Source organism: Castanea sativa, chromosome 3 (assembly GCF_040712315.1).
Source record: "Castanea sativa cultivar Marrone di Chiusa Pesio chromosome 3, ASM4071231v1".
NCBI lineage: Eukaryota > Viridiplantae > Streptophyta > Magnoliopsida > Fagales > Fagaceae > Castanea > Castanea sativa.
Window position 1 is genome coordinate 18,952,956 of NC_134015.1, and position 12,466 is coordinate 18,965,421.

At 36.0% G+C, this 12,466-nt stretch overlaps 1 protein-coding gene across 11 annotated transcripts in view; it reads left to right on the forward strand.

Moving 5' to 3' along the window:
* LOC142628052 (uncharacterized) overlaps positions 1-12,343 on the forward strand; it is a 38,299-nt gene extending 25,956 nt beyond the window's left edge. For 4 of the 11 annotated variants that reach the window (XM_075801999.1, XM_075802000.1, XM_075802001.1 and 1 more), the window contains exons 18-32: positions 1,001-1,076; positions 1,624-1,845; positions 2,739-2,810; positions 4,238-4,309; positions 4,388-4,452; positions 4,550-4,652; positions 4,741-4,872; positions 7,868-8,011; positions 9,341-9,448; positions 9,545-9,595; positions 9,712-9,789; positions 9,871-9,984; positions 10,747-10,943; positions 11,328-11,397; positions 11,883-12,343. In XM_075801999.1, the coding sequence (XP_075658114.1) occupies positions 1,001-1,076; positions 1,624-1,845; positions 2,739-2,810; positions 4,238-4,309; positions 4,388-4,452; positions 4,550-4,652; positions 4,741-4,872; positions 7,868-8,011; positions 9,341-9,448; positions 9,545-9,595; positions 9,712-9,789; positions 9,871-9,984; positions 10,747-10,943; positions 11,328-11,397; positions 11,883-12,071 (1,693 nt within the window). In that variant the 3' untranslated portion in view covers positions 12,072-12,343. Of the gene's footprint in view, positions 1-1,000; positions 1,077-1,623; positions 1,846-2,738; positions 2,811-3,202; positions 3,240-4,237; positions 4,310-4,387; positions 4,453-4,549; positions 4,653-4,729; positions 4,873-7,867; positions 8,012-9,340; positions 9,449-9,544; positions 9,596-9,711; positions 9,790-9,870; positions 9,985-10,746; positions 10,944-11,327; positions 11,398-11,882 lie in introns of those variants that run through there. The other 7 variants (XR_012842978.1, XR_012842975.1, XR_012842976.1 and 4 more) reach the window with 7 other exon arrangements.
* The last annotated feature ends 123 nt before the right edge of the window (positions 12,344-12,466 follow it).

Below are 12,466 nucleotides of genomic sequence, written 5' to 3' on the forward strand. Positions count from 1 at the left end.
TATATAATTTATATTACTCACATTGTGCTACTTCATAGTGTTTTCACCATGCCTCCTAGCACACCATTATTAGAAATCACTAGTTGAAAATTAAGGCTGCGTTTGTTTCGGCAGTAAATAGTTTCCGGAAAAAATTTTACACCACTGGGCGTGTTTGGTTGTCTTGGAAAATTCAGTCAAACGGAAAATGATTTCCGTTGACTGTAAATCATGCCCCAAAACCCTGTAAAACCATTTCCGTTCTTATTTTCACTTCAAATGATTTCCGGGCTCACAGACTTGCAAAGAGAGAGAGAGAGAGAGAGAGAGAGAGAGAGAGAGATCGCGCCAAGCACCGGCGAGTCGCACCCCACCACTGGCTCCAACCCCAGATCGCACCGGTCTCGTCACACCCCAGCACCGGCGAGATCACGCCTTCGCCATCGCCGATCTGATTCGCGCCTTCGCCTTCGTCGATCACGCCTTTGCCTTCGCCGATCGCGCCTTCACCGATCGCGCCTTCGCCGCGCCGCGCCGCGCCGGCGCGATCTCCCCTTCGCCATCTTCAGTCGCCTCTCTCTCTCTCTCTCTCTGTCTTTGTTCTTCTCTGACCGATTTGGCTTTTGTTGATTTGAATGGAGAAAATTTTATGAGTTTTTTTTTTTTTTTTGGAGTTTTGTTGTTCTATATCATGAAATAATATTTGTTTGGAAGCTGAGAAAATGTGAGAAAATGTGAGCAACAAATACAAAATGCATTTTCTATAATATTTTCAAGATGACAACCAAACACCTGAAAATATTTTCCAAAGTATTTTTTAAAATGCCACCAAACATCTAAAAATATTTTCCTTTCCCGAAAATATTTTCCTTTCCTGAAAACATTTTCTGGAATTACTTTACTGTTGAAACAAACGCACCCTAAGAAATTTATGATTTTCCTAAATACTAGGCTTGTTATTGTCTCTTCTCCTTTTCAAACATGCAGTAATTATTTTGTGTTGCCTTACCATTTAATGCAGCTCAATTATAGGGTTTGCTGAGCAGAGTTTAGATCCAAAAATGAGAGCATCTGTTTTCAGTCCTCGACTCTTGGAGGTAGCTTATTAATTTCATGTCCTTTTTGCCTCATACTACATTGTTCCATCTACATTTCACATTTTCACTTTACCCCTATTAGCAATTCATCAATTGTGGATATCAAATCCAATCTAGTTGCTCACTTTACAACTATAGTTTGCAAAGAATACATAGCCATAGAACTTAACTAATAAAATGTGATATTTTGTTGAGAAGTTTAATACATAAACATGTATAGCATCCTTACTTAACGTGAAAAATGTCAACTCTTGCTTTACTTGAGCTGGCACAAATGCGTTTGTGTGGTTGACATAACTTTTGTTTTGTCTAAGCACTTCCTATGACAGAAAATGCACTTTGTGTTTCAAGAACTGAATCAAATTTGGTCAAATACCAATGATTTCTAAGTCCTTTTATTACCTATTAAATGGTTGATTACTTCTTCTGTACAAAGTGATTTTATACTGGAATAATAGGCTGTTTTGAGTGTGGTCCTCTTTGAACATTTGCTAGTTGTTTCTGGCCATTCTCTTGGTTCAAGTAATTGTATTAATGCTTTGTGTAGGCTGTTATATGGTTCTTTGCAAGATGGTCCCGTACATATCTTATGAACCCTGAAGAAGTAAGAGAGACTCACAGTCAGGATCATCAACTCCAGTCTCAACAGTTGAGAAAAGGTTTACATAGTTTTTTCAGGGAGCATAATCAAGGAAAACTTGTGCTTGACATTATTGTTCGTGTATCCGTCACAACGCTATTGTCCTATCCTGGGGAGAAGGATTTGCAGGTATAACTTACAGAGTCACATTTACTTCGACATTATTTGATTTTCTACAATTGTCAAACATTTTCTTTATTCTCCTGATCCTCAAGTGTATTCTGATTTACATATTCTTACACAATGCTTATTTTGGTCCTGGTCTCTCTTTTTCTTTTTTCATTTTTTAATTAAAAAATGATTTTTTAGTGGTTTATATTCATATTATATGTAAAGTTTTCTTAGTTTGTTTTCAAATCACTTTGGCAGTAACACACTATTTATAAATGTGTTTACAATTTTTTAAATGCCAAATTTTCAACGTAATTCTTATCAGAGTGAGTTTTGTTTGTTGAAATGTAATTTTGCAGACACCTGTATTAGTTCTTAAACTTAGCTTCATTTACTGTAGAGTTTAAAATTATTAATGCATTACAAAATCCACAAAAGAACAAATAAAACTGGATCATTCATCATGTCCCTGAGTAAATAGGAAAAAATATCTATAGGTAAAGATTTTGTAGAATATAACTTCATCTAATTGCGTCCTTTAATATTTGACATAACTTCTGGAAAATATTTTATCAATCTTGAGTTATTGTGTTAATGTATTATATATTACATACCTGGTTGATGAGTTATACATGGAGTTTAGTGGTAATGGCATCCTTTGTGGTGCTCCCATGTCTGTGGCTTGAACTTCACCTTCTCCCTCCCCCACTATCTAAAAAAAATCCTATTTGATGAGTTATACATGTTCCCTTGTTTCTGATATTGGAATATGTCTTGACTCTATCTTACATCATGATTTTAAATGATTAAAATGGTGGACTTAAAAATGAAAAATCAATTTCAGGTCTTTAATTTTTCTGCCTGAAAAATATATCTGTTGTCATACTTTTTTTTTTGTATTTTTTTGACAGGCACTTACATGTTATCAGCTTCTTCATGCACTTGTTCGGGAAAAACATATTTGTGTTCACCTTGTTTCCTTGGTAAGTCGAATATCTGCCTGTATGTTTATATATATACTTACAGCCTGTGTCATTACATCCAGTTGACAGCCTTCCTGAGATCTGTCAAACAAGTAAACCCTGAACAATCACAACAACAAAGCCTTAGAAACCACACATGGCAAGGAAAAAAAAATTACCTGTAATTGATTCTAATAATTATTTAGTTATATTGAGCATTTGAGTGAACTTTTGCATGCTTGTTATGAAACCGCATGTAGATACAGAAACCACTGCTTAATTTGTGGAATCTTTTTCCGATATGTGCGTGTGAGTGACAAACCTATAACTGTTTATCGTTTGGGAAGCAAACACTGAAGTTGCAGTCTCTTTTTTAATTTTCCTGATACTCATGTTGGTTATATCATATGCAGTTTTTCTTATGGTGCTGTCCTGGCCTAGGTATGTTAGGTAAAATCTTCAAGGTTCTTGTGCTATCCGTGATTCACTGTGTGCTATGGGCCATACTACTTCCTCTTTATGGTTTGCTCCTCATGCACATTCATATGAAAAAGTTGGATGCTGTTCAGGGCTTGTTTTGTAACCTTGGACTCTGGGTTTGGGGTCATAAATTTTTAATATTGGGATTATTTTCGTTGTCCCTTGACTGAAACCTTTGAACTACATTCCACTATTTATGAAATGTGGGAGTCAAGATTCCTACCCCCATAGATGGAATGCTGGTGTTTTTTGCTACTCATCTTGACTCAGTAAGACTATGAATTCTTAACATTTACAAGGCAGATAAAAATTGTGTGGATACTTTTAAAAAATAACCAATTTGCAACAGTGGTTTATCAACTTTCAGGTGCATCTGCGACATACTAGTCAAATTTGAAAATCTTGTCAATTAAGGATTTTAAATTTAAATTGGATGAATTGATCAAACATCAACCATATTGTTAACATTATGCTGGCTTCATGAGAATCTAAACTCAAGGAATGGTTTTTTGAAAAAAATTGATAAAAAATTTGAATTTGGTGCAAGGGGAAAAGTTTCAAGGAGGAGATTTGGGGGGCTCTTGGTCCCCATCACATCTCTATGCCTAGTCTGTGCTTCTTTTAGAAGTCTCGTTGATCATCTTGAAGCAAAAATCTTGACAAACTTAGTCAATGTAAAATATAAAAGATTTGAGTTTGGCTGGCTTATTATTCCCATCTAAGTAAGCATCATATGTATCTTGTTATACATACACGTTGTAATTCCTATGCATTTTGGAACGACATGGATTTCTATTCATGGAAAATCAACCCTCAGTGATTGGAGCTCTCTTTGAATCAGCTTGCCCTTAATGTAATACCTTGTTTTATAATAAGGAGAACAAAAATTACAAATATATTTGTTTCATTTTTCAGTATGTAAAAAATCAATGAGTTATTTTGTTTTAAGTTCCTGATATATTCTGCAGGATTCATGGCGCAACCTAGCAAATGCTTTTGCTAATGAAAAGAGTTTGTTCTTGTTGGATCTTGCTCATCAGGTAAGAACCTCATATGTTTTGACCCAGTGAGTTACTTATTCTTCAATTTGTGTAACCACAATTCTTTCCCTGTTGAAGCGTTCACTTGCACAAACACTTGTTCATTCAGCTTCTGGCTTGATAAATTCAGAGGCATCAACCCAGTGAGTTCCATTATAAGTTTCCTTCCGCTTATGTATTATTCATCTGCAGAGTTTATGTGATTATGTACAGCCTAATTTTTGTGTATTAATCATAAAGGTATGTACGGGATCTCATGGGTCATATGGCAACATATCTAGGGGAATTATCTAGCAAGAATGACTTAAAAAGTGTTGCTCAACAACCAGATATTATACTGTTGGTAAGGACAGGAAACTTTTTTAATGCTTATATTGTTTTCGTTTGTGAAGAACAATAATTGTTTTTATAACATCACAGCCATCCTGTAGGTCAGTTGCGTGTTGGAACGGCTTCGTGGAGTTGCAACTGCCTCAGAACCTCGAACACAGAAGGCAATATATGAGTTGGGTTTCTCTGTAATGAACCCTATTCTGGTTCTTCTTGAAGTTTACAAACATGAGGTATAGATTGTATTCTCTTTTCTCTGTGTTTTCCTTATGAAAAGTCAACTTTTCAGCATGCTTATAATCTTTCTCAAACTAATATTTCCTTAACACTTATCATGAAATATATTGTGCTGCTATCTACACAGTTTACAGGAATGTAAATGCATTTTACAATGAATATTTGTGATAGGGGAAGTACAAATTTTTTAATTTAGTTGTATTTAACTTTGAAAGTCAATTATATTTATTTTAGGTCTTATTAGTTAATTAGGTTATTTTTATTTTTATTTCGGTTAAGGTTATTTTTGTAATTTAATAATTGGGTTTTCCAAAGTCATTTAGAATTAGGTCTCCCTAAGTCATAAGAATTAAAATTATTTTTTTCCCTAATTGTCTATATAAACAAAATATTGTACTTCTATGGAGATAGTTTACAGTTTGCTTGATTAATGATAATTAAAATTTCTTTCGGAAATTTTCCAATGATTTGGTGTTGACTCGTGCTGATTACTAGGTTTTTTTTCCAATTTTTTTTTTTTTTTGATAGGTAAGAATGATATATATACGAAAGGCTACTCTATGCAGGAAAAGCACTGAGCAAACCAGAAAATTACAAGAATGAAAAAAGAAAACAGGAAAAATACAAAAAAAGAAAACCAAACAGTAGAATAATTAAAAAAGAAAAAGAGAACTAAGAAAAGAGGGGAGAGAATCACTAGTCGTGAGTTCCCAAGCCCGAGACCAATCAAATAGAGTTCCACTAAACGAAGCATGTGTCTGCTCACTAGACTTATCTAAATCCTCAAAAGTCCGTCGATTCCGTTCCTTCCAAAGACACCATAGTATGCACAACAAAACTAAATTCCAGATTTGAGATGAATGCTTCCCCAACTAATTCCACCAGCCAAAAAGCAAATCTGGAATCGATCTAGGTATGACCCATGCCACTCCAAAGGTTATAAAAACAAAGCTCCATAACTGATAAGCTATCTTACAATGAAGAAGTAAGTGATCCACCGTCTCCCCACAATGTCGACACATAATACATCAGTCCACAAAATTCAAGCCCCTCAATCTCAGATTATCACCTGTTAGGATCTTATTCCAAGCTACACACCAAACAAAGAAAGAAACACGTCTAGGGACTTTAACTCTCCATATCCCTTTCCAAGGAAAGACAATTAAGGGTGAGTCCTGCAATTTGTTATGATACAACCGGATGTCAAAATCCCCATTAGGCTTCAATTTCCATCTCAACCGATCTCCAACATCCATTGACGGGGTATTGGCTCCCAAGATACGAAGAAAACGCAGCCCTTCCTCCATCTCCCAATCATTAAATTCCTGAATGAAATGAACATCCCAAATTCTTCTATCCTCCGCCCCTTCCCTTGACAAAGAAGCTTCAATAGAAGCCTCCTTGTCAATAGCAATGCCATACAGCCTCGGGAAAGCAACTTGGAAATGTTGATCTCCATACCACCCATCCTGCCAAAATCTCACTCTATTCCCCAACCCAACAACAAATTGAGTATTTTTGCTAAAGTCCTCCTAGCCCATACGAATACCTCTCCACAAACCACACCCATGCACTCCCCTACCTAACTTGGAGGTCCATCCCCCTCATTCTTCCCCAAATTTTGAAGCTACCACCCTCCTCCATAACCTATTCTCCTCTTTCCCAAACCGCCACAACCATTTTCCCAATAATGCTTTATTGAAAGTAGTAAGTTTCCTTATCCCTAATCCACCATTGGCTATGGGCGCACAAACTTTATCCCATCCCACCAGGTGAGTCTTGTTATCACCCCATAGAAAATTCCTTTGCAATTTGTCAATTCTATTAGCCACATAAGTAGGAATGGTGAATAGCGATAGAAAGTAGGTGGGAATACTAGATACCGTACTCTTAAGTAACGTCAATCTACCCCCCTTAGACAAATACAACTTCTTCCACCCAGCCAACTTCCGCTCAATTTTTTCCAAGATAGGATTCCAAATTGAAGGAGAGTTATGTGAAGCCCCCAATGCCATGCCAAGATAAGACATGGGTAGATTTCCAACTCTGCAGCCCAAAATTTCAGCCAATGCCTGCACATCATCAACCTCCCCTATTGGAACCATTTCACTCTTCTACACATTAACCTTCAAACCTGTCACAACCTGAAAACAAAGTAACAACAACCGAATATGCAAAATTTGCGCCATTGCTACATCACAAAAAAGAATAGTGTCATCTGCAAGTAATAAATGTGAAACACATTCCCCACCACCCTTTCTACCCTCAACCTTAAAACCATGGATTAAGCTAGCTTCTTCCACTCTTCTCAACATCCTACTGAACACCTCCATCATTATCAAAAACAGCATAGGGAATAGTGGATCTCCTTGTCTTAAGCCCCTTGAGCTACCAAAAAAATCAGCTGGAGACCCATTAATCAAGACCGAGAACTGAACTGTGGAGATACAAGTACGAATCCACTTACACCATTTCACCCCAAAGCCCATCCTATTCAACAAATCCAGAAGGGCCTCCCAATTTACATGATCATATGCTTTCTCAACATCAAGTTTACATATGACCCCAGGAACCCGACTCTTCACTCGACTATCAGCACATTCATTCGCAATAAGAACTGAATCCTAGGTTATTTTTATTGTTTTTGTTCTTCAAATTTCCATGTTGTATCAAGTTTTGGTTTTGTCCAGTGTCAATTTGGTATGTATAAAAAATCATGAATATTTGGATCGCTCATGTATGTGTTGTTTGCATTTGTACCTACCTGCTGCATTTTTCTTAAACATGGTGCCACCAACTGGACTCTACTTTCTCACAGATTTTGGTTTACTGCCTTATATTTTCTACTTGCAAGTTTTCAATTTTTAGCACTCAAAATTGGGTTTCATGAACCACATCCACTTTTTTTTGTTAAGGTTTAATCTGTAATCACTGTATGCTTCTGAAATTTATGGGTTCACCCATCTATTCTGACCTATAATTGTTGCTTAGTCTGCAGTTGTTTATCTGCTACTTAAATTAGTTGTTGCCTGGGTAAATGGACAAATTAGTTATCTAGAAGCACACGAAACGGCAATAGTTGTTGACTTCTGCATGCGTTTGCTTCAGCTCTACTCATCCCACAATATAGGCAAGGTAAATCTTTGCCCTCCCTGTTTTCCTTCTCTTATGAGGACTGATTATGCTAGTCAAAGAAAAAATGTTTATCAGTGATGTGCGTGTGTCATAATGTAACCCATCTATTTAGGTTGTTCTAATTAGAACAATCTTTCTACACAGGATAATATTTTCGTCATTTTATCCCATGTTTGTTTGTATGAATATGGCTGTGGATGATGATGGCAAAATTTTTTAGAAGATGGATGACAAACCTGATTTTATGCAAATGAAAGCCTATAGATATCTAGAATAGACTCGTGGGAAAGCGGGAGGGTAAACGCATTACAAATTAATATTTTAGGATATATCCCTCTGAAAGGCAGTGTATGGGAAATATAATAGAAAAGCATGATGACCAGGTTTCAGTCCCAGATTCTGCCTGAAAAATTACCTCCAACATTGGAGGTTAATTGGTTGGTTTGTTTTTTTGATAATTATATTGGTTATTGAACTAGCAGTCAGTCTGTGAAGGTTATGAAGGATTTTAAAAAATATTAAAATAAAGCACGCATGGTGTTAATCTTGAAAGCTCCATCTGATCAGGAAAATAACACAGTAATGCAGAGAATAAAAATTAGAATGCTTACAAAAGTAAGCTGTCCTTACAAGCAATTCCTTCCAATTGCCTTTCTTTTAAAGATCCAATGAACCCTATCTTTCATTCTACTATGACATCAAGAAGGGATTTAGTCCTTTTAAGAACAATGAAATCTCAGAAACTGGTAGCAAAGATGAAAATGAAAAACTTGATACCAACTGTGCAGAACTGTGCGTCTTGGGTAAGGATTCATGCAATAGTGATGTATGATGTCCAATAGAATTTGCACTTTCATGTTACTGGGATAAATAACAGCCAAATAATCGATTTTAATACCTCTTCTGCTTCTGAATTTCCCAAAGGCGAAGGGAATGTGTTGCAACATTAACATTTGGGATCAAAGTCATCTTAAAAATTGTTTGTGACTTTATTGTTCACTGTTCTTTTCCAAATTTTTAATATGTTAAGAAAGTATTAAACTGGAAAACGTTGTAGCTTGTTACTGTTATACTTGAATGTTTAATTATGTTCTGGAATTCATTGCTTTACCATTGTGGGTTGGAAATTATTTCTCTACTATTGTAAGTGTTTTTATTGTTTTTGCCTACAGTGAATGAATTAGTACATAATCATTATTATTGCCATGTCTTTCTTACTTTTCTCTTAATGTAAATGGTTCATTTTATATTATTGTGTTAATATGATGTTGGGTTTACACTACTGATGTATTATTTTCTTTTGAATTTTTTTCTTCCCTGTTTTTCTAGATATCGGTAAGTCTTTCGAGCAGCTTACTTAGTGAGGCAAAGACCGAGAAGTATAAAGACTTGCGTGCTCTTCTTCAACTCCTTTCAAGCCTCTGTTCAAAAGATATGGTATATGTTTTTTAGTTTTTATTTTCAATTTTGAAAATGGGATCGTTTACTTCTAGGTTTTAGATGAACCTTATATATCCGTGATGAATATTGCAGGTTGATTTTTCATCAGATTCTATTGAGACACAGGGCACAAATATATCTCAGGTAATTCCATTTTGCAGTTACTCTATAGAAATTCCATGGATAGCAAGCATTTAATGAGTTTCCCATCAAAAGAGGCAAACAAACAAACAAAAATTCCTAATTTATCGGTGTTTCAGGTTGTATATTTTGGTCTTCACATAGTTACCCCTCTGATATCATTGGATCTGCTGAAATACCCCAAGCTTTGTCATGATGTAAGAATTACTATTCATCATCAAAGAAAAAGCCCTTGCTTCATTTTTGGGGAAGCTGATATATTGTACATTTTTGTGCAGTACTTTGCTCTTCTATCACATCTCTTAGAGGTTTATCCTGAAACAGTTGCACAACTAAACAGCGAAGCCTTTGCACATGTTCTTGGCACTCTTGATTTTGGTCTCCACCACCAGGTAAACAGAAGTAGCTTTGATATGCACACACACAAACACATAAAAGAATCTGATGTCAATTGGAGCATCATACCTAGTATTGCTCTGCATATCTTTTTTTTTGATAAGTAAGAATGATATATATACGAAGGTTACTCTATGCCTGAAAAACACAGAGCAACCCAGAAATACAAGAAAAAGAAAACAAAGAGAAACAAGAGAGAAAACCAAACAACAGAGAAATTACAAAAAGAGAAGGGAACAAAGAAAAGAAGGGAGGGAATCACTAGACGTGAGTCCCCACGCCCGAGACCAATCAAATAGAGTTCCACAAAAAGAAGCAAGCAACTGATCCCTAGAGCTATCCAAATCCTCAAAAGTCCTCCGGTTCCGCTCCTTCCAAATACACCAAAGGATGCACAACGGGACTAAATTCCAGATCTGAGACGAATGCTTCCCCAACCAATTCCACCAACCAAAAAGCAAGTCTGGAACCGAACTAGGCATAACCCAAGCCAATGCCATAAAACGTAAATGCATCATATTTTTATTGACTAATGTAGCCTAATGGGTGTAGAGCATCAGATAGAAAGGGGGCGGTTTCGTTTGTCCTGAGGGGGGCAGGGGGCTTCTGGGTGGCCCAGCCTGCGTGGGTGTTGTCTGAATTACCCATTGCATATGATTTGACGTTTTCTTACACAATTTTTTGCCCAGCCTTCTTTAAAAATGTAATTCATATTTGTTGTACTTTGTGGTTGACTTTTGTATCTGTTAATTTTATAGGATGCAGAAATAATCGATATGTGTTTAAGATCTCTGAAAGCTCTTGCTTCCTACCACTACAAAGAGACAGCTAGTGGTAAAACAGGCTTGGGCTTACATGCTGCTGGACATAAGGATTCAGGTGGAAATTTGCAGGAAGGCATTTTGAGCCAGTTTCTTCGTTCATTACTGCAGTTACTCCTTTTTGAGGATTACAGGTGAAAGGTTCACTTTATCTATATTAAGGTTTTGTAATTGATGATGGTATATTCTTATGTCTACACACATCCATGTGCATATGTTTGCCTGCATGCACAGGACAATCCTACTGACACTAAACATGCTTCTTTTCTCCTCTCTACCAAAAATGATAAAATAAAATAAAATAATAAAATAAAAAAGAACAAAAATGCTAGTGAGGGACTTTCTGTGCTCCATAGTCCATACAACAGAAGGAGATATCCTTTTCTCCAATCTCAGTTGCAATCTCTTTTGAGAAATTATATTAAAACACAGACTTATACGTGCATCCACTGTAGAAAGATGGGTTAGCCTTTTTGCTTTACTTTTCATCACATTCTTACATGTATCTTGTGATTCAGTCCTGATCTGGTCGGCAGTGCAGCAGATGCTCTCCTTCCTTTGATCCTTTGCGAACAAGGCCTATATCAGGTATTCTCCTTGATTTCTTTGTGTGATGCTACTATTCTTTTAAATCCTCGATGTGGTTTTATGAGTTTTATAGGTCCAAATTGTATTACTTTTTAAGAATTCATTATTTTTATACCCAATTGAATCAACTTATCCCCAATTCAGGTGGAAATTTTAGTCTCTGGGTTTCTATGCTAATATTTTTCTTTGGAGCTATCTGGTACTCCCGGAAATTTTCCTGTTGGGATCCAACTTTATAGTTCCCTATATACAATTATATGTTTGCTTAAACTTGCAGATATTGTATTGATTGGAGGTGAAGTTGTTTAAGCCATATCACTTCTGCCTCACTGCAATCAAAATCAATTAATTTCTCAAAATCTGTTAAAATGAATTTTCTTTGTGAATGTTGATAAGATGATTTAGGTCCTCCCCCTTCTCTTTAGTTCCTTCTTTGTCAAAGGAATGTTCTCTTAGGGGTTGACATCAAGTTTTCTGTTTAACAGAGATTAGGCAATGAGTTGATTGAAAGGCAGGCAAATCCCACTCTCAGATCAAGGCTGGTAAATGCATTGCAGTCTCTCATAAGTGCAAATCAGCTCTCTTCTACCCTTGATCGTATAAATTACCAGAGATTCAGGAAAAATCTTAATAACTTCCTAATTGAAGTTCGTGGATTTTTGCGAACCATGTGAGACAATTGTAGTGTGAAATATGGAAAAAAAAATTTTGCCCCGTTCTTGCTGTTGTTGGAATAGATATTATTTTTCCAATCAAAGGAATACCCATTTCTCATGAGCGTTCGTGTCTTGTAATTCATGAATATTCCATTTCATTGTATTAATTACTAGTTAATTGTAAATTGTTGATAATAGAGGAGTTCCTATTTCTAACTGAATTTGTTAGACCATGTGGGAGAAATGTGGCGGACTGAAATTGGTTATATGACTTTATATTTTTCTGGCCATTGGTTCTATTTTTTTTGTTATGAATTTCTCAGCCATGAATTCATTGTACGTAGCTGAATCCAACTCTTTTGAGCATTATATTATATTTTTATCAGTTTAAAATCACAGAAGTGTAATTCTAT